General features: G+C 42.9%; 1 protein-coding gene across 1 annotated transcript in view; it reads left to right on the forward strand.

Annotated features, from left to right (window-relative positions):
* Positions 1 to 19824, forward strand: part of LOC120927412 (amine oxidase [flavin-containing]-like) — a 163431-nt gene that overhangs the window by 97524 nt on the left and 46083 nt on the right. Inside the window, exons 4-7 of the mRNA XM_040338067.1 lie at positions 11317 to 11421; positions 12039 to 12130; positions 14272 to 14413; positions 19595 to 19744. Coding sequence (XP_040194001.1) covers positions 11317 to 11421; positions 12039 to 12130; positions 14272 to 14413; positions 19595 to 19744 — 489 coding nt within the window. The remainder of the gene's footprint in view (positions 1 to 11316; positions 11422 to 12038; positions 12131 to 14271; positions 14414 to 19594; positions 19745 to 19824) is intronic.

Genomic DNA, 19824 nt, shown 5'->3' on the forward strand with positions numbered 1-19824 from the left:
ATCCCTAGAAGCAAGAAAAATGAGTAGGAGGGCTCTTGGCTCCATCTAGTGGTAATCTATTTTGACGTTTTATTTTGCTACAGTGTAGATATGAAACATTTTATTTTACACCATCAGCAAATCAAAATGAAGAGCAAATTTACGCTAAGAAATCAATAGCAACTGAGAACAGACAGCGTAAGGATAATATGTACACAAAGCCTTTGTCAATAGACCTGACAATAGGTGAGAGATAAATCAGTAGCTGCCTGAAAGTAAACAGACATCTGTTCCCTTGCAGAAAATTCAGATGTTGTAGCCTTTGGAAATTACACATTGCTAAATGTATCAGAACATTTCCTATAAAACGTGAACCTGTCATGTCCACCAAAGTGTATAAGCTACAGGGGTCAAGTCCTGGGGAAAAAAGTGTGGGAACTCCCACCCAAGATCCACTCCCCCACCAAAAAAAAAAATGATACGCTCATATGCATAATTACTAAACCGCATGTATGGTTTTTTTTGAACAGTTCTTTCTAAATCCCGTGATAACTCGCGGCAGACCTCCGCAATGTCTCCTGGGAACAATGACAAAAGCTCCCAGGAGACATTGCGGCATCGAAGAAGTGACGGAATACCCGCACACTACCCGATGAATCCATATACAGGAAGCGGCCAGTAACAAAGGATTACTAAGGTTCGCCTGCCCCTGATAGTGACTCGAGCTGGGCATCACCGCTTAGTGAAGGATTGGCTTGGCTGCTCTAGTCCTGCAAAGGGAACTGCGTTCCTGCTGTGAAAAAAGTGCAGGAACTCCGTTCCCACACGTTCCCGCAGGACTTGAGCCCTTATAAGCTAGTATTACTGGTTAATTAGAGACACGTTTTTAGTTATTGTGCTCTACCATTGTAAAGTGGACTAGTAAACACAGGCTTTTGAATGGAGTGAGACAAAAATGAAAGTGGAGAAAAATCATAGGCTGGGGGAGGGGCTTTGTTATAATGTGCAAGTACTTAGAGGGTATTCATACATTATGTCAGTCTTACCTCCCAAACTGCTCTTGTGCTGACAGATCTACGCTAGGGTTGCCACCTATCCGGGATTCACCTGGACAGTTTGGAATCATGCATCCGGGTTTCAGACTGCCTGAAACCTGGACACATTATTCAGACTGGACTATGGCTTCCCAGCAGGGTTGCTGGCTGCAGTCGTCTAAGCTGAGAGTGTCTGTTACACTTTTTCACGCTGCCCAAAGCCAGCACTAACAACCCCCCCCCAAACACACACACAAATGGGAGAGGAGAGAGGGCTCGATCTGCTCCTCTTCTTCTTGCTCCTACCCCTCTGTGTCTGCAAAAAGGAAAGTGGGGGCAGGAAATTTGAAGTCCAGCAACCTCAGATACATCTGGATGAGAGATGCTGACTGCCAGGGGTCGAGTGAGCTCACCATCCATCCCTGTCTGTGACTGCAGTCTCCCCCTTCTCTCTCCTGCTTCTGATGCCGCGTACACACGATCACTTTTTGTGATGAAAAAAAAATTTAATTTTTTATCATGAAAAAAAATGTCATTTTTCCAACTTCATCATTAAAAATGATGTTGCCCACACACCATCGTTTTTGAAAAATGATGAACAAAGCGACGGCACTCTAAAGGGGAAGTTCTATCCGCCTTGAGGCTGCTTTTAGCTGGTTACTTGTTAGTAAAAGACGATTCATGCTTTTTTGTCTTACAGCGTGATGAATGTGCTTACTCCATTATGAATGGTAGTTTTACCTCCTGTCTCATAACTTGCTTCTGGGCATGTGCGGGTTCAAAACGTCATGTTTTACCAAACAAAAAATGACATTTTAAAAAATGACATAAAAAATTGAAGCATGTTCGAATTTTTTTTGGTTGTTTTTCAGAAGACAAAAAATTATGTTTAGCCCACACACGATCATTTTAAATAACGTTTTTAAAAATGTCATTTTTTTTCATCACAAAAAGTGATCGTGTGTACGGGGCATTAGTGAGTACAGTAAGGTAAATCAGGGTTCTCAGAGCACCCCTTACATCACCAGAGGCCACAGTGTTCCCCCTTACATCAGAGTCCTCTCCGTACATCAGAGTTCTCAGTGTTCCCCCTTAAATCAGGGTTCCCAGAGCACCCCTTATGTTCAAGTCCCCAGAGTTCTCCCTTACATCAGAGTCTGCAGAGTACCCCCTTACAGTGAAAGGGAACTCTGCGAGTTCAGATGTAAAAGGGGAACTCTGTGGACCCAGGTGTAAAACGGGAACTCTGTGAACTCTGATGTAAAAGGGGACTCTTGTAACTTCATATGATTAGAAATGTTATCAATTAGCAAAATTATATGTATAAAAAAAATTGCTGTGCACTGCTTAAGTGTTCGGGTTTGACTTGAAGAAAAGGTGGCAACCCTAATCCACGCTCAGATCCAGTTGACACCTGAGAGGTTTGAAATGTGTTTCCCAAAACACTTTAATGCTAGACATTAAGGGCCAGATTCACAGAAGAGATACGACGGGGTATCTCCTGATACGCCGTCGTATCTCTGTGATCCGCCCGTCCTAACTATGCAGCTGATTCATAGAATCAGTTACGCATAGATAGCCCTAAGATCCGACAGGTGTAATTGACTTACATCGTTGGATCTTAGGATGCAATTCTAGGCTGGCCGCTAGGTGGCGATTCCATAGCGGTCGGCGTAGAATATGCAAATGACTAGTTACGGCGATCCGCGCGTTCGTCGCAATCTCGTACGTCGTCGCTCATCGGTTTTTCCTGTCGCAAAGTTACACCTGCTTTAACATGGCTTATCTTTAGATCAGCCATGTTAAAGTATGGCCGTCGTTCCCGCTTCGAATTTCGATTTTTTTTTTGCGTAAGACATCCGGGAATACGAAACGCCGTAACGCACGTCGCCGTTCAAAAAAAACGTTGGGGCGCCGTAATTTCGCGCAAAGCACGTCTGGAAATTTTAACACGGAGCAAGCGCAGAATGTTCGTCGAGGGAACGCGCCTAATTTAAATGGTGCCCGCCCCATTTGAATTAGGCAGGCATGCGCCGAGCGGATTTACGTTACACCGCCGCAAGTTTACAGGTAAGAGCTTTGAGAATCAGGCACTTACGCTGTAAACCTGCGGCGGTGTAACGTAAATCAGATACGTTACGCCGTGGGGGAGCAACGTATTTGTCTGTGAATCTGGCCCTTAGATCCCCATTATATTCAATGGTACCACTTCACACTTGTGTCACTTGATGCTCGTCTGTCAAAAAAGTACATAAGCACCCCTGAGGCATTATCTGATGCCTGTAGACTGTACTGGAAGGGCCTGAAAAACAGCTAAAAATTTGCATAAAGCCGGCAATAGATGGTTCGTCTCTCTGCAATTTCAACAGGGACTGGCCAAGAATCAAACCATCTATGGGCAGGATAATTGTACCCAAGTCAATCCATCGATTGACTTGGGTGCAAACAGCATGTCGGATTTTTACATGACACTGACTGTGTTGATGGGGGAATTGAGCGATTTTTTTTCTTTCCTAGAGCCTACGAAAAAATCAAATAATCTATGGCCTGCCTTAGCCTTTGTACAATTTATTGCCTCTCCTTCTCCTACTAACTAACCTTTCATTTGCCAAAACAAATGCCAGAAAACGTCCGAAACTGTGAAAAAAATAAAGCTTGAAGAAGCTCAAGTTCAAGTGTGAACCTAGCGTCATTCCCTCCATCTTCTCTGCCATGTCTTCAGGATCTGGTGCCTTTCCTCTTTGGCCGTTGGGCAATCATGGATTGTGTAAGGCCGTGTACACACGATCGGTCAAAACTGATGAAAACGCACTGAAGGTCCGTTTTCATTGGTCCAAACCGATCGTGTGTGGGCCCCATCGGTCAGTTATCCTTCAGTCAAAAAAATGAGAACTTGCTTTAAATTGAACCGATGGACGCCTAACCGATAGGTCAAAACCGATCGTTAGTATGCAAAAGCATCGGTTAAAAACCCGCGCATGTTTAGAATCAAGTCGACGCATGCTTGGAAGCATTGAACTTCGTTTTTTTTCAGCACGTCGTTGTGTTTTACGTCACCGCGTTGTGACACTATCGGTTCATTAACCGATGGTGTGTAGGCACATCAGACCATCAGTCAGCTTCGGACCGTTGTCATCGGATGGACTGATCGTGTGTACGCAGCCTAACTCCTGCACACGTATGCTAAAGTTACATAATCTCAGCACAGGCCCAGATTCACAGAGATCAAGGCACACATTATGCTACCGCGGAGAGGCAAGCATTGCATTCAGCAAGCCAGTGCTCCCAACGCTGTGCCAGCGTGGCGTGGGTTTCGAAGGCGCACGCCGGCGTAGGTGGAAGTGGGCGTGAACCCATGAAAATGAGGCGTGACCCCATGCAAATGATGGGCCGAGCGCCAGACAGGTACGTATCACCAACTGCGCATGCGCCGTGACATGGACGCTTGCACAGCACCCTCCTGCGCCTGCTCACAACCACGCCGGCACAACTGCATAAGCTACGCAGGATCACCGCGTACGCCGTGAACATAACGTACGCCCAGCCAGACACACGTCCAACGTACAATACGCCGGCTTGTGTTCCCTGGTGCAGACCTGTGCATGTCTGTTGATGGGTTGCCCCTCATTTATGGGGAATAACTTTATGCCGGATGTACAACTTGCGCGCATCTCGCGTAGCATGCGCTGGGCACACGCACGTTCGTGAATCAGCGTATTTCCCTCATTTGCATGTTTGAATGGCTAATCAATGGGAGCAGCACCATGCGCCCAGCCCATATGTGCGCCCACCCTACGCCGGCGTGTGCAAGCTACGTCGGCGGGGTGTAGCCTGTCTTTAGGCGAATGTTGGTTTGTGGGTCTGCGCACACATACGCCGGCGCACATTTGCACTTACGTCGGCGTAACATGTTATACGTCAGCGTAAGTGCTTTGTGAATCTGGGCCTCAAACTCCCTTCCATTATTACAACATTTTTCTATTTTTTTTTACTCACTGAGGTCAGCCATAATTAAATGAATATATGGTAAATAAATGCATTTTTACAAAATGTTTCCAAGCTGTTACCAAAGGATTGCTAGAGAGCTGTGACATGAAAAATGGAGCAATATAAAGCTTTTAATAAGGAGAGCAAGAATAAAGGCATTATGGGGTAATTTACCAAAGGTAAATAAACTGTTAATGTTGTAATGAAATTTGCACTTTTCAAGGGAATTTGCCCCAGAGCTTTGTGAATGAGGTGAAGCTCTACTGACTTCCATCATCCAATTATGTGCAAAAAAAAATGATTTATGTTTCTTAATTCCTTGCACATGATTGGGTATTCTTTGAACAGTGAATCATTCACTAAGCTCTGGGCCAAATTCTCTTGTAGAGTGCAACTTCACCTGCATGTGAACATTCTTTATGCCCTTAACAAATTAACCCTTATTACTGCAGGTTTGCTAAAACTTTATTCTGTAGTAGAGTCCCAGATGCCCATCCAATTCCACACTGAGTTGGTCCTTATGCCCCCTAAGCATTTCAGGACACAATAGTGATGTACAGTGCCTTGAAAAAGTATTCACACCCCTTGAAATTTTTCAAATTTTGTCATGTTACAACCAAAAACGTAATGGATTTTAAATGGATTTTATGTAATAGACCAACACAAAGTGGCACATAATTGTGAAGTGGAAGAAAAATGATAAATGGTTTTCCAGATTTTTTTACAGATAAATATCTGAAAAGTGTGGCGTGTATTTGTATTCAGCCCTCTTTAATCTGATACTCCTAACTTAAATCTAGTGGAACCAATTGCCTTCAGTGTCACCTACTTAGTAAACAGAGTCCACCTGTGTGTAATGTAATCTCAGTATAAATACAGCTGTTCTGTGAAGCCCTCGGAATTAGTTACAGAACCTGTGTGAACCTAGTGAACAAACAGCATCATGGAGACCAAGGAGCACACCAGTCAGGTCAGGGATAAAGTTGTGGAGAAGTTTAAAGCAGGGTTAGGTTGTAAGAAAAAAAACATCCCAAGCTTTGAACATCGCACGGAGCATTGTTCAATCCATCATCCGAAAATGGAAAGCGTATGGCACAACAGCAAACCTACCAAGACATGGTCGTCAAGACATGGTCGCACCTAAACTGACAGACCAGGCAATGAGAGCATTAATCAGACAGCAGCCAAGGGGGCCATGGTAACTCTGGAGGAGCTGCAGAGATCCTCAGCTCAGGTGGGAGAATCTGTCCACAGGACAACTATTAGGCCTCGTACACACGACCGAGAAACTCGTCAGGCAAAACACATAGTTTTGCTCGTCGAGTTCCTTGTGAAGCCGTCGAAACTCGACTAGCCAATTTTCTCCATTCCCGTCAAGGAAATAGAGAACATGCTCTCTTTTTTTTGGCTCGTCGAGTTTCTCGACAGTTTCCTCGACGAAAGTGTACACACGACCAGTTTCCTCTGCAAAAAAATATCTCCCAGCAAGTTTCTTGCTGTTTTTTTCCGAGGAACTCGGTCGTGTGTACGAGGCCTTAGTCGTGCAGTCCACAAATCTAAGCCTTTTATGGAAGAGTGGCAAGAAGAAAGCCAATGTTGAAAGGAAAACAATAAAAAGTCCCGTTTGCAGTTTGCGAGAAGCCATGTTGGGGACACAGCAAACATTTGGAAGAAGGTGCTCTGGTCAGATGAGACCAACATTTTTCTTTTTGGCCTAAAAGCAAAACGCTATGTGTTACGGAAAACTAACACTGTATGTCACCCTGAACACTTCATTCCCCAATGTGAAACATGGTGATGGCAGCATCATGTTGTGGGTATGATTTTCTTCAGCAGGGACAGGGAAGCTGGTCAGTGTTGATAGGAAGATGGATGGAGCCAAATACAGGACAATCTTAGAAGAAATATATGCAAAAATGTAAATGAAAAATTTGTAGAGCTGTGTTCATAAATCATATAAACATATCTAAAACATCTAAATCGCCACGTGAAAAAGTGTCAAAAAATTATTAAACATGTGAATAAAAAGAAAATATAGAAAATATATACTACAAATGATATATTCTCTCTAAACAAGTGTTCATAATTGGTCATCCAAAACCAACACCTAAAGTGTGGAAAGAATAAAAAAAAATCAAGTCCATAAATTGTAGTGTTTTTCCAAGTGCTTCAAAGTTAAACAAACATGCAATCTTCTCAAAAAAACTTGATATAATGCTTCCACCACACCAATTGTTTTTCTGTGACTCTGCCCCCTTAAGGATTTGCACTCACCACAAGAATGTGCCTTACATTCACATGCTTGGCATTTAAAGCTTAGTAAAACTCTCCAAGGTCTCCTAGGCAATTCCAACAGTGTTCAGTAAACCCACTCCTATTTTATTTATCCTAAAGGGGAACCCCACCCCACCATGTGAAAGTGGATGTGATTAGTAATAGAAATCCATTATATATTACTAATGAAGCAGTTCAAATCAAGTTCGATGTTTAACCCTCTCGGGTGGTGGTTTAATCCTGTGTGCAGTGGTGGTTTGAGAAGGTAAAGGGGTGCGTATACTATCTTTAACCAGAGTTTCACAATCTTAGAAGAAAACCTGTTGAAGTCTGCAAAAGACTTGAACCTGGGGCAGAGGTTCACCTTCCAGCAGCACAACGACCCTAAACATACAGCCAGAGTTACAATGGAATGGTTTGGATCAAAGTCCAGACCTAAATCAAATTGAAAATTACTGTTCACAGACGCTCTCCATCCAATCCGATAGAGCTTGAGCTATTTTTTGCAGTTGTAATTGCAGCGAAAGGTGGTTCTACAAAGTATTAACTCCGGGGGGCTGAATACAAATGCACGCTAGACTTTTCAGATAGCATTTTCCTTCCCCTTCAAAATTTTGTGCCACTTTGTGTTGGTCTAGCCAGGGCTGTCTTTAATATTGATTGGACCCTGGGCAAACATTTTCTTGGCTCTCCATCTCAACATCTCAATAAACACGCACATAGACTTATCTAAAACAACTTTAATCATGTAAACATAAAGAACTGGTTCACACTCACTGCGTGGTTGGTAGAGGTTACACATTCCTACTGCTTACTGATTGGTTGCTGAAGAATACTGCACATCCTCATAGCTCCCCAATTGGGTGCTAGAGGTTACTGCTTATTTTTGCCACTCACTGGTTTCTAGAGGTTACACCACATCATTACCGCTCAATGATTAGTTGCCAGAAGTTACTGAACATCCTTACTGCTCACTGATTGGTTGCTGAAGGTTACAGCCTTTTATCCATTTTTATCATCCTTTATTTTTTACAACACATGCCTGTGGAATAACAATAATTACCATGCTTACGCACCAAAAACACGTCAGCAGACACAAAATAGGTACCAAACGTACACACCATAAATAAGCCCGCAAACACCAACTCAGTTAGGGTCAGTACCATACTGACACATAAGAAACATGTCCGCATATACAGTCAGTGCCATACTGACACACCATAAACATGTCCGCAGATACAGAGTCAGTACCATACTGACACACCAGAAACATGTCTGTAGGGCAATGTACAGAGTTGATTAGAGTGTAGGAAAGTGTACAGGGATCAGTAAGGAAAAGGACAGGGGATCAAGAGAGCACAGTATAAGAGGGTCAGCATGGTACAGTAAAAGGGGTCAGGAGGGTGCAGGGAGCGAGGGCAAAATATGGGGGGGGCAGGAGGGCACACACCAGGGGGGTCGGAATGGCACAGTACAGGGATCAGGAGGACACACACTAGGGGGTTGGGAGGGCACACACCAGGGGGGTCAGGAGGGTACATACCAAGGGTTCTGAGGGGCACACACCAGGAAGGTCAGGGCACACACCAGGGGGGGGAAGGAGGGTACATACCAGGGGGGTTGGGAGGTCACACACCAGGGGGAGTAGGGAGGGCACACACCAGGGGAGGCAGGAAGACGCACACCAGAGGGAGTGGGAAGGCACACACTGGGGGGTCAGGAGGGCACACACCATGTGGGGTTGGAAGGGCACACACTAGAGAGGGTGGGAAGTCACACACCGGGGGGTGTTAATGCTACATGAAAAAACATCTTCCTATTTTTAAGATAACAGCTGGCTCTTCTGTAACTGCTGTAGCTCAGCAGACTTAGCATAGAGCTGCCTGCAAGCTAAGCCACAATGCTCACAGCTACTGTCACATCACCCTTCTTGAGACAGGTACGATCTCAGAGCTCAGCTCATCCCGCCCACTCAACAGCAGAAGCCTGGAGGCTCCATCTCATGGATGGTCCTTAGTCTTGCTGGAGAGCAGCAGAGAAACTGCTGATGAGCGAGGTAGGGTAGGTGCAGGGGGTGGAGATGTGTGGATAGAATAAAGCAACAAGTGAAATGGATGTAAGCTGACCAGACCGTGGCTCTGCTTTCTGTAATGCAGCTGGGGACAAGAGCACGGCAGGACAGGCGGCAAGTATGCCAAGTGTGGGCTAAGAGGGCAGCAGCTGCTTTGGGCCCCCAACAGTGACAGGGCCCAGGGCACTTTCCCCATTTGCCCTGCATTAAAGACGGCCCTGTCTATCACATAAAATCCCAATAAAATCCATTCACGTTTTTGGATGTAACATGACAAAATGTGGAAAATTTCAAGGGGTATGAATACTTTTTCAAGGCACTGTATGCATTGGTGGGTGAAACCATAATGGGCAGTGGGGGGCACACTATTCCACAGACCTGGAAGTGTGCAATAGGATTGGTGTAAATAGCTCTGTTACAGAACAGAGTTTTAGTAAATCGGTCAATTTCTTTATAGGGCAATTCTTTTATAATCTTATTCCTTAACTGCTATCGAAGCCTTGCGAATCAAGACCTTTGCCAGTAATGTTAGATCATACCTTGGTGGGCATGAGAGGTATGCTTTAAGATGGACTGCTTTTATATACAGAAGGGAGTTATTTTCAAGTTTCTCGTATAAGGGCATAGCAGTAATGGGTGGGGGTTATCCCTCTAAGTGCACTAATATAATGGCCTTATATTTTGATAAAGTTTCTCTGATAGTGTAATGAAAACTTTTGTATAAGCAAGAATAGAAGATATGCTATAATCGATAAAGTAAGATAAAATTAGTAATGGCAACTTATATCTGGTTTCCTCAAGATTCCAGCAAATTATATAGATTTCTTAACATGCATAGGGGAAGATCCACAAAAGGATTACGCCGGTGTATCTACTGATACACCGGCGTAATTTAAAATTTCCTGCGTCGTATCCACAAAACAAGATACGACGGCATCTGGGATCGATCCGACAGGCGTACGTCTTAGTACGCCGTCAGATCTAAGCTGCAATTTTTCGGCAGCCGCTAGGTGGCGTTCCCGTCAAAATCCACGTCGAGTATGCAAATTAGCTAGTTACGGCAATCCACGAACGTACGTCGGCCCGGCGCATTTTTTTACGTAGTTTTCGTTCGGCTTTTTCCAGCGTATAGTTAAAGGTGCTATATGGTGGCGTACTTAATGTTAAGTATGGCCGTCGTTCCGGCGACCAATTTTGAATTTTTTACGTCGTTTGCGTAATTCGTTCGCGAATAGGAATTTGCGTAGTATGACATCACCGTCGTAAGCATTGGCTTGTTCCGGTTAAATTTTATGTGACAAAAGTTAGTACACCTCTATTAGAAAATGTCAAAATTGGGCCCAAAGTGTCAATATTTTGTGTGGCCAGCATTATTTTCCAGCACTGCCTTAACCCTCTTGGGCATGGAGTTCACCAGAGCTTCACAAGTTGCCACTGGAGTCCTTTCCCACTCCTACGTGATGACATTACGGAGCTGGTGGATGTTAGAGACCTTCCGTTTGCCCCACAAATGCTCAATAGGGTTTAGGTCTTGAGAAATAAATTATAAAAAGGGATTATTACTGCCCTGTCAGAAAAATTGTAAGTGATACAATAAATAAACCAAGCCGCAACTTCCTGTGAGGTATGCACAGCATCAATCAAATCATTAAAAAAAAAAAGTTGTGCTAAACAATCAATTAATTATAATATGCAAAACAAATAAAGTCCATCCAGTGAAGTGACATCCGAAGTGACAAGAAATTAGTGATGTTCAGAAAGATGGCTTCCATTTTACAAAAATGTAAGAGGTGTACTCAATTTTGTGAGATACTGTATATACCATATATGTTTGCATACACAAACTGTATACACATTGACACTAGTACATTGCAACAGATTCAGTCATCTTTTTTGTAAAGCATTTTGCTAAATGGAAGCTGTCTGTTATGATTGCATTAATTATTTTCCTTTTCATTTATAATCATGTAGGGTAAATCATATGCCTTCAAAGGTGCATTCCCTCCTATGTGGAACCCAGTTGTTTACTTGGATTACAACAATCTATGGAGGACCATGGATGAAATGGGAAAAGAGGTAACATGTCATTAAGAGGCAAGCCTTAGCATGCAATAGTCTACTTATAAACAAATAAATAATTCTACAGTTTTTAATGTAATTGAAAAATTGTTCATTTTTCAGTGCAAAGTAAAATGTATATCAATGAAAATTAGATTTTCTGTGCAAACTACAAAACATACTCAAATATTGTCTTTAAAGAAACAAAATTGACGCACATAGTTGGTTGTCTATGGGGCATGCTCAAGATTAAATGTTTCCTTATGGGTTGAGTAGAGCATTAATTTGATATCTCAAAGTCTATAAGGCACTTAAAGGAGAGCATTTTCAAAAAGGAGTGCTTCTCTTTCCCAGCACAGGTAAAAAAAATACTGATCATGTGACATATGGTGGATTATTCAACAAATATATGGAAAGCTGGCAGTGATGGAAATTTGTAAAAACAAAGTCAATCTCAGTCTGACACGGCCAACCCAGTATTAGGGTTAAGGTGTGAACCACCATTGTGGGCTCAAGCCCGGATCCATTCTACATACAGTATCTACTCATTATTTTTATGTACGTGGTATTGCTTGCTTCACCTCCATTTTTTTAAAATACGTTTTTATGTTAATTTTACTTACTATATGTCACAGATTCCTTATGAAGCTCCATGGATGGCACCACATGCTGAGGAGTGGGATAAGATGACAATGAAAGAACTTATTGACAAGTTGTGCTGGACAACGTAAGACCTACCAAGACTTAGGCTGTAATCACATGGCATCTTATAATTATAAAGTTTTGGGTGATTTAAAGGTAATGCGTAAGTGACACCTCTGTGATCCTTTGCTGGGTATGCGGCTGCAAAATTGGGCTCCCACAACTGTTTTCCATTGAACACACACTTCTCTGAGTTCTGATCTGCAGGGTGCAGGGTAGTCTGGACATCAGCAAAGACTTCTGAGGACCGACGACTTCAAAACAAATAGCAGAGTAGAGCTCAGGGACTAGAAGTGCTTAGACATCAGGAGAACAGCAGCTAAAGCCCAGTTTTCAAAATAGTATACCCAGTAAAGAAAGGCACAGTGGTAAGCGCAACGTTTTATTACTTTTACATTGTAAGCTTCTTGAGGGCAGGGCTGGATGTGAATGTACAATATACAGTACATGTAAAGCTCTGCATAAAATTGTCAGTGCTATATGAGTACATGTAATAATAATGAAAAAAGATAATACTGCTCTGAGGCTTATTGCCCCCAAAACATTTGCTAGAGTTTAGACACGTGCAGAATGGAAAATTGTGTTTTGTTTCAGATAGATTTGTTATTGTCCTAATTTCATTTTGTTTCATTTCGGAATTCGCTTTGTTTAATTTAGTTTTGTTTATTAATTTTCTAAAAAACTCAATTTTCAGAACAATTCAAATTCGCATTGGTTAAAAAATTAGCGACTGATACAAATTCTATGTGAAGAGTAGCTGGTTGTTAAGGAGCGGGCCCGGGAAGCCGGCCGCCACGTCCTTAAAAACCAATGGCTCATCAGCTGTCAGCGGACTTCCCCACTGAGACCTGAGATGTAAACAAAAAAATGCCGGCAATAGGAAAGTCTGGAAAAAAACAATGTGGGGTCCCCCCACAATCCTTACCAGGCTCTTCGGGTCTGGTCTTGATTCTAAAGCCTCGTACACACGGTCAGACTTCAAACAAACTTTTCCTTGGATTTTTGTCCGAAGGGAGTTGGCCGGGCACACCCATAGCATACACACGCATGGACATTTCTGCAAACTTTCCTAAAAATCTACTGTTAAAAAAAAAAACTTTCCTAAAACTTTCCCAACATCACGTGGTTTTTCTGCTCTTTTCTGCTCTTTACCGCCACCCTTTGGTCAACTTCTGCTATTGTTGGTTGATTTTGACTTCAAACAAAAGTTCGATGGCTTGCTGTACACACGGTCGGACTAGGCACCATCTGACTTTTGTTGTCGAAAAGTTTGTCCGTTTGCAGAGCGAACTTTTGTCCGATGAAAACCGAAAAAGTTTGTCCGATGGAGCGTACACACGGTCTGATTTTTTTTGAAAACTTGCTCATTTTGAAGTTTGTTGGCAAAAAGTCCGACCATGTGTATGGGCCTTTAGAAGAGCCCCACAACAAAATGAAACAAGGCACATAGAGTGGGTGAATCCCTCATTGGGAACACAGACTACAGGAAAAATCTAACAGAGCGTATCCCTATCCAAATAAAAAAAATTGGGCTTTATATAAAAATTTTACAAACTTTCAACCGCTATTAATGATTGGATAAAACACTGCTGTTATGTTTTGATGTAGTGTAGTTCAATTTGTACTTTTGTTAGTTTTCTTCATATTTGTTTCTTTGGTAAATTGAGAGAAAGTTACCTCTAAAATTAGGCTTCCTATGTGAATCTGCTCTTTATTAATTTTGTTTTCACATACAGCCAGGGGCGGACTGACCATTGAGGCACTCGGGCACTGCCCGAGGGCCCCATGCCACTAGGGGGCCCCATCAGGGTTTCCAGGCTCAGTAAAACCAGGGACAGTAAGTCAAAATCTGTGTTTTGTTTTTACATCTGTCCCTGATATGTCCTAAACTGACATGCTTTTGATGTGAAAATCCCGAGATTTTAGCTGCCCCGCCTCTGCACTGCCTTCTGTCGTGGTGGCCATCTGTAAGCCGGGGGGCCCCATAATCTTCTATTGCCCGGGGGCCCCATAATCTTCTATTGCCCGGGGGCCCCATAATCTTCTATTGCCCAGGGGCCCCATGAGTTGTCAGTCCGCCCCTGCATACAGCGAATTTATAATGTATGGGCTTAAATAAAGCTGCCGTGTACTTAGTGTAACTTGCTTCTTTCTATTACATTACAGTACAGCTAAGAAATTTGCAACACTTTTTGTGAATGTAAATGTGACATCCGAGCCTCATGAGGTCTCAGCTCTTTGGTTCCTGTGGTATGTAAAACAATGTGGAGGAACAACAAGGATTTTTTCAACCTCTAATGGTGGCCAGGTAAACTGAAAATCTGTTCTGAATCATTTATGAATAGGCCATGATATGACAAAATTTGGATATTATACATAATACTAGCTGTAGGTGTTCTTCTGGCCAATGTTCAATTTCAATGAGTGGAAAGCATTAGATCAACAGAGAGATTTCTCCTCCCTTCCTGTTCTTTTGACAAGGGGTTAGAGGGAAAGGAAGCAATCTGGGCAATCTTCAGTGGAGACAGACGGGGTCGGAACAAGGTAGAGGCAGGTGAGACTTGTACTGTTTAGGAATCTGCAATGGCCTTTGGTAGAGTGAAGTTAGAGATTGACATCTGCTTTGATATAATACCTCTTTATTTGCAGGGGGATTAATTTGATTTTCTTTTTTTTTTCGGTGATGGGGGCACTAATATCAACTGTATATTTAGATTTGAATAATGTAGGGAGGATTAACCCACTCACTCCAAGGTGATGGGAAATAGAAACGTGTACTGTTGTCCTCAGAGCAATCTGGAACAATTTCTTCTCAATTCCTGTGTCCCTGGGGGATGAGCTTCGAGTTCGAGTCGAACCCATGTTCGATTCGAACATCGGCTGTTCATCCGAGTTTCGAACATTATGGGCCATTCGAGCCAAATTCGAGTGGCGCGTCACGGCCCATAATTCACTGCGGCATTGAAGTGCATTGCTGGCTGATGATTGGCCAAGCATGCGTTATGACCCGCATGCTTTGGCCAATCACAGCGCAGAAAAAAACGGAGAGCCATAATTGGCCAAAGCCAGAGTGGCTTTGGCCAATTATGTCTCAGGGGGTTTAGTACACGCCCCACACTATATAAGGCCATCTGCGTGGCGGCCTTGTGTAGTGTGTTGAGGCGGTGGTTAAAGACAGACAGAGAGAGACAGTGTCATTTATTTTGAGTTAGATAGAGCAGGCAGGTGAGTCAGTTAGCTTCAGTTACAGTGTGTAGAGGATATATATGCATCCCAGGTGTTGTGTCTGTGTGTGTATATATATATATATATTTATACACTGTATTCAGTTTAGCTAGATCCGTTCCTGTTATTCTCTTCATAATGTACTGACAGGCAGGCAGGTGATTGTGCTAGCTGCAGTATTTTCACTTAGTGTACTGTGTCCTTTGCACAGTGTGCACCTAAAGCTTACCTGAATACAATTGCTGGTTTTCTTATACAAATACAGGCAGGGACCTGCAGTATTTTGTTTTAGTGTCCTTTGCACAGGACCAGACATTACTTAAAGGGGTTGTAAAGGTAAAAGTTGTTTACCTTAATGCATCCTATAGCACCGCCCCCCCCCCGAGCCCCCGTTTTACTTACCTCTCCACTCGAAAGTCCCGTGCGCGTTCTCGTCTTCCTATTCGGTTCCCAGCCTGGCCGTTGATTGGCTAGGCTGGGCGGATTGATAGCAGCGCAGCCATTGGCTGGCGCTGCTGTCAATCACAGCGGATGATGCGGCACGCCAGGGGGCAGGGCCGAGTGATACAGTCGGCGGCTATGGCTGCCGCTGTATCACGGGAGCGCGCTCGAAAAAGATTTCCACCATGCGAGGGAGCTCGCATGAACGTGGAGAGCTTTTGCGAGGAGGAGCAGAGACAGCCGCCGAGGGACCCCAGAAGACACGGACGGGGCCACTCGCAAAACTAACTGCACAGCGGAGGTAAGTACAACATGTTTGTTATTTTTAAACAAAAAAATCTTGCCTTTAGTGTCCCTTTAAAGCCACAAGCAGTTTTAAATGACTTTTGTTCTATAGAAATGTAATTTTGTGCAGGGACAGTTCTAAACACGGGAAAAACATGCCACTTCAAAGGCATACTATAGACATCCAGCAGGTACAATATTTAAAGGAATATATCACTTTTTATTTTCACTTTAAGCATCATTAAAATCACCTCTCCCGAAAAAAACGTTAGTTTTTTAAAACTTTTTTTGCATTGATACATGTCCCCTGGGCCAGACCCTTTTTAGGACAATAACTTGCATATTAGCCTTTAAAATTAGCACTTTTGATTTCGAACATTCGAGTCCCATAAACTTTAATGGGGTTCTAAAGTTCTCGCAAACTTTCGGTCCGTTCGCAGGTTCTGGTGCGAACCGAACCGGGGGGTGTTTGGCTCATCCCTAACCAAAGGTAATTTTCCTCACCAGGACACAGAAAGCAAAAAAACGTGACAGTGGTCTTAACCATTCCCTACTGTAACCAACATTGTAATAATATGTTGGCTTAATATTTACTTTTAGAGTGAATTAAGTCATGCAAAAATAAATGACATTTTCTTTGGTTTCTTTGGTTTCTTCTGGATACTGTGGTTTCCTTTTGTAAACAATTCATATTGGTAGGCTTATTGTGTGTGTCTGTAAGACACTCGCTTGCAAGTTCTTCTATAGGAAAGATACTACCCTGTTTCCCCGAAAATAAAACCTACCCCTAAAATAAGACCTAGCGTAATTTTCCAGGAGGACTGCAATATAAGCCCTACCCCGAAAATAAGTCCTAGTTTAAAATCCTATAACCCACTCTATTACACTAGTACACAATGCACAATGTGTGTGTTTCTGTAACATAAATGCAGGGAAGAGAGCTCAGGCAGGTCAAAAAAGCGCAGAGCGGTGCTATAATGAAGGTATTTGGCACAATTATATTACAGAAATACACACATTGTACATTATATACTACAGTAATAGAGTGGATTACAAGATTTTACAAGCATTTTAACTAAGTTCACACTGGGGATTCCTAACAGGCAGGTTGAGAGAGGGGAAGAGAAGACCGCACATTACATGGTAAGACCTACCCCAAAAATAAGCCCTACTGTGTCTTTTGTTGCCAAAATTAATATAAGACCAGGGCTTATTTTCGGGGAAACACGGTAATGTGAATGGCAAATGCTGATCTTTTTGAACTTGGTAAAGAGAATCAGTAAATTAATGCTACAATCAATATGGGGTAAACAAACACAGCTGGAGGTAATCTACAGACCAAAATCCAATGATGCACATCCACAATGAGAAACAACACAAAAGTAAGAGTATGCTATTTAGCAAGTAAAAGTTTGTCAATCTGCAAAATAGAGTAGGTACTGACCAAAAAGGGATCACTTTGGTGCAGTTGGCCAGCTTAAACACCTATTGCAATGTCTGCGGACTAAGGCTGGATTCACACCTATGCATTTTTAGTGCTTTTTGCATTTTGCAGATTTGCACTACAGTTCATTTAACATGGTTCCCTATGGAACACGTTCTGTAGTGCAAATCTGCAAAATGCACTAAAAATGCATAAGTGTAAATCCAGCCTAAGAATCACTGTTCTACATGCAATGAGACACCTTATTGGTGTCTCATGTTTTGTATAAATGGAAGATATTTAGGGAAAGAACACATATCTATTTTTCCTGCATAGTGCAGGTCATTAATTAACCTCTTGACCACCGCCCCATGTCAAAAAGACGTCCTCTTTTTAAAGTTGAATATCTCGATAACGGCAGCAGCTGCTGCCACAACCGAGATATTCATCTTTTCAGGGGGCAGTGGAGTACACGATAACGGCGGTCTCCGCGGCGGATTCGCCGCGAGATCGCCGTTATCGGTGGCGGGAGAGGGGCCCCCCCCCTCCCGCCGCTCTCCCGCGCCCTCCGCCGCTTACCGGAGCCGTCGGTAGCGGCGGAGGGGATCGGATGTGTCCGGCAGCTGAGCGGGGACGGGACTGAAGGAGAAATCTCCTTCACCCGTCCTCATAGCTCTGCTGGGCGGAAGTGACGTCAAAACGTCAGTCCCGCCCAGCCTCTTAAAGAAACATTTTTTTTTTTGTCATTTGAAAAAATGACATTTTTTTTTGCATTTAAGTCTAATTATGAGATCTGAGGTCTTTTTGACCCCAGATCTCATATTTAAGAGGACCTGTCATGTTTTTTTCTATTACAAGGGATGTTTACATTCCTTGTAATAGGAATAAAAGTGATCAATTTTTTTTTTTTTTTTCAGTGTAAAAAATTCTAAAACTACATAAAAATAAATAAGAAAACCAAAAAAATTTTTTTTAAAGCGCCCCGTCCCGACGAGCTCGCGCGCAGAAGCAAACGCATACGCGAGTAGCGCCCGCATATGAAAACGGTATTCAAACCACACAAGTGAGGTATCGCCGCGATCGTTAGAGTGAGAGCAATAATTCTAGCCCGAAGTCTAGCCCGAAAACGATGTTTCATTTACGACGAGTTCCTCGGTCGTGTGCACGAGGCCTAAGGCCCCGTACACACGTCCGAGGAACTCGACGGGCAAAACTCATCGTTTTGCTCGTCGAGTTCTGTGTGAAGCCGCCGAGGATCTCGGCGAGCCAATTTTCCTCATTGAACAATGAGGAAATAGAGAACATGTTCTCTATTTGGCTCGACGAGGAACTCGTCGGCTTCCTCGGCCGAAAGTGTACACATGGCCGGGTTTCTCGGCAGAATTCAGCTCCGATCAAGTTCCTGGCTAAATTCTGCCGAGAAACTCGGTCGTGTGTACGGGGCCTAAGAGTTTAAATTTGTATGCAATCAGGCAGGCCCTTGCACTACATGTTTTTTTTTAACCTGAAGAGAAAAACCTGCAGGAAAACTGATAGTGTGTATGGGGGCTTTATTGATTCAATCAGGGCTTGCAATGCAATGTTCAGCGCCGCAATGCACTATAGTCAGTTTGGGGCACCGAACAAACGGTCAAACGACCCGTTTGTTTGTTTGGATGTTCGCCGAAATGTGAACAATGAAAGTTCGGCCCAAACTTATGCTCGGGCCGAACCGTTTGTCCATCCCTATTGGCCATTACAGATATCAATGCTTTCTTCCCCTATTTTTGTATGTTACCTCATATTCAGTTTTAATCTGAATGGGACGTTCAATTTGCTAAATTAAAGCTGAAATCAATAAGCTAAAAAATTGCCCACAAATGTTAAATATTCACTAGAAACCTTTTTTGTTTTGTACCTACAGTACAAACTGTATGTCTTGAAATCAGCTTCCTATAATCCACTATACAGCAGCATAAAAGGAGGGACAGTGGCCAAAATGATTGATCTGTATTTCATTGATATGATTTGGCTAAACTAAAATCTGAATGTATGTTATTGATTACTGTACTTTTCACTTTACTTTACCCACTACTTTTTTGATTAGACCAGTTAATGTTTGTTTTACATTTTCAGGAGAGAAAATTTGTTGGTGGAGCTGGCCAGATCAGTGAAAAAATGGCAGAGCATTTACAAGGTCGAGTAAAATTACAAAGGCCTGTTGTGCGCATTGACCAATCTGCAGAAAATATTGTAGTGGAAACACTAAATCATGAAATTTATGAGGTAAGCATGTTGGATAAAGAAATTAAAATGTTCACAATAAAAAATTGTTTTTTCACAAACTGTACAACAATGCAAAACAT

Source organism: Rana temporaria, chromosome 2, assembly GCF_905171775.1.
Source record: "Rana temporaria chromosome 2, aRanTem1.1, whole genome shotgun sequence".
NCBI lineage: Eukaryota > Metazoa > Chordata > Amphibia > Anura > Ranidae > Rana > Rana temporaria.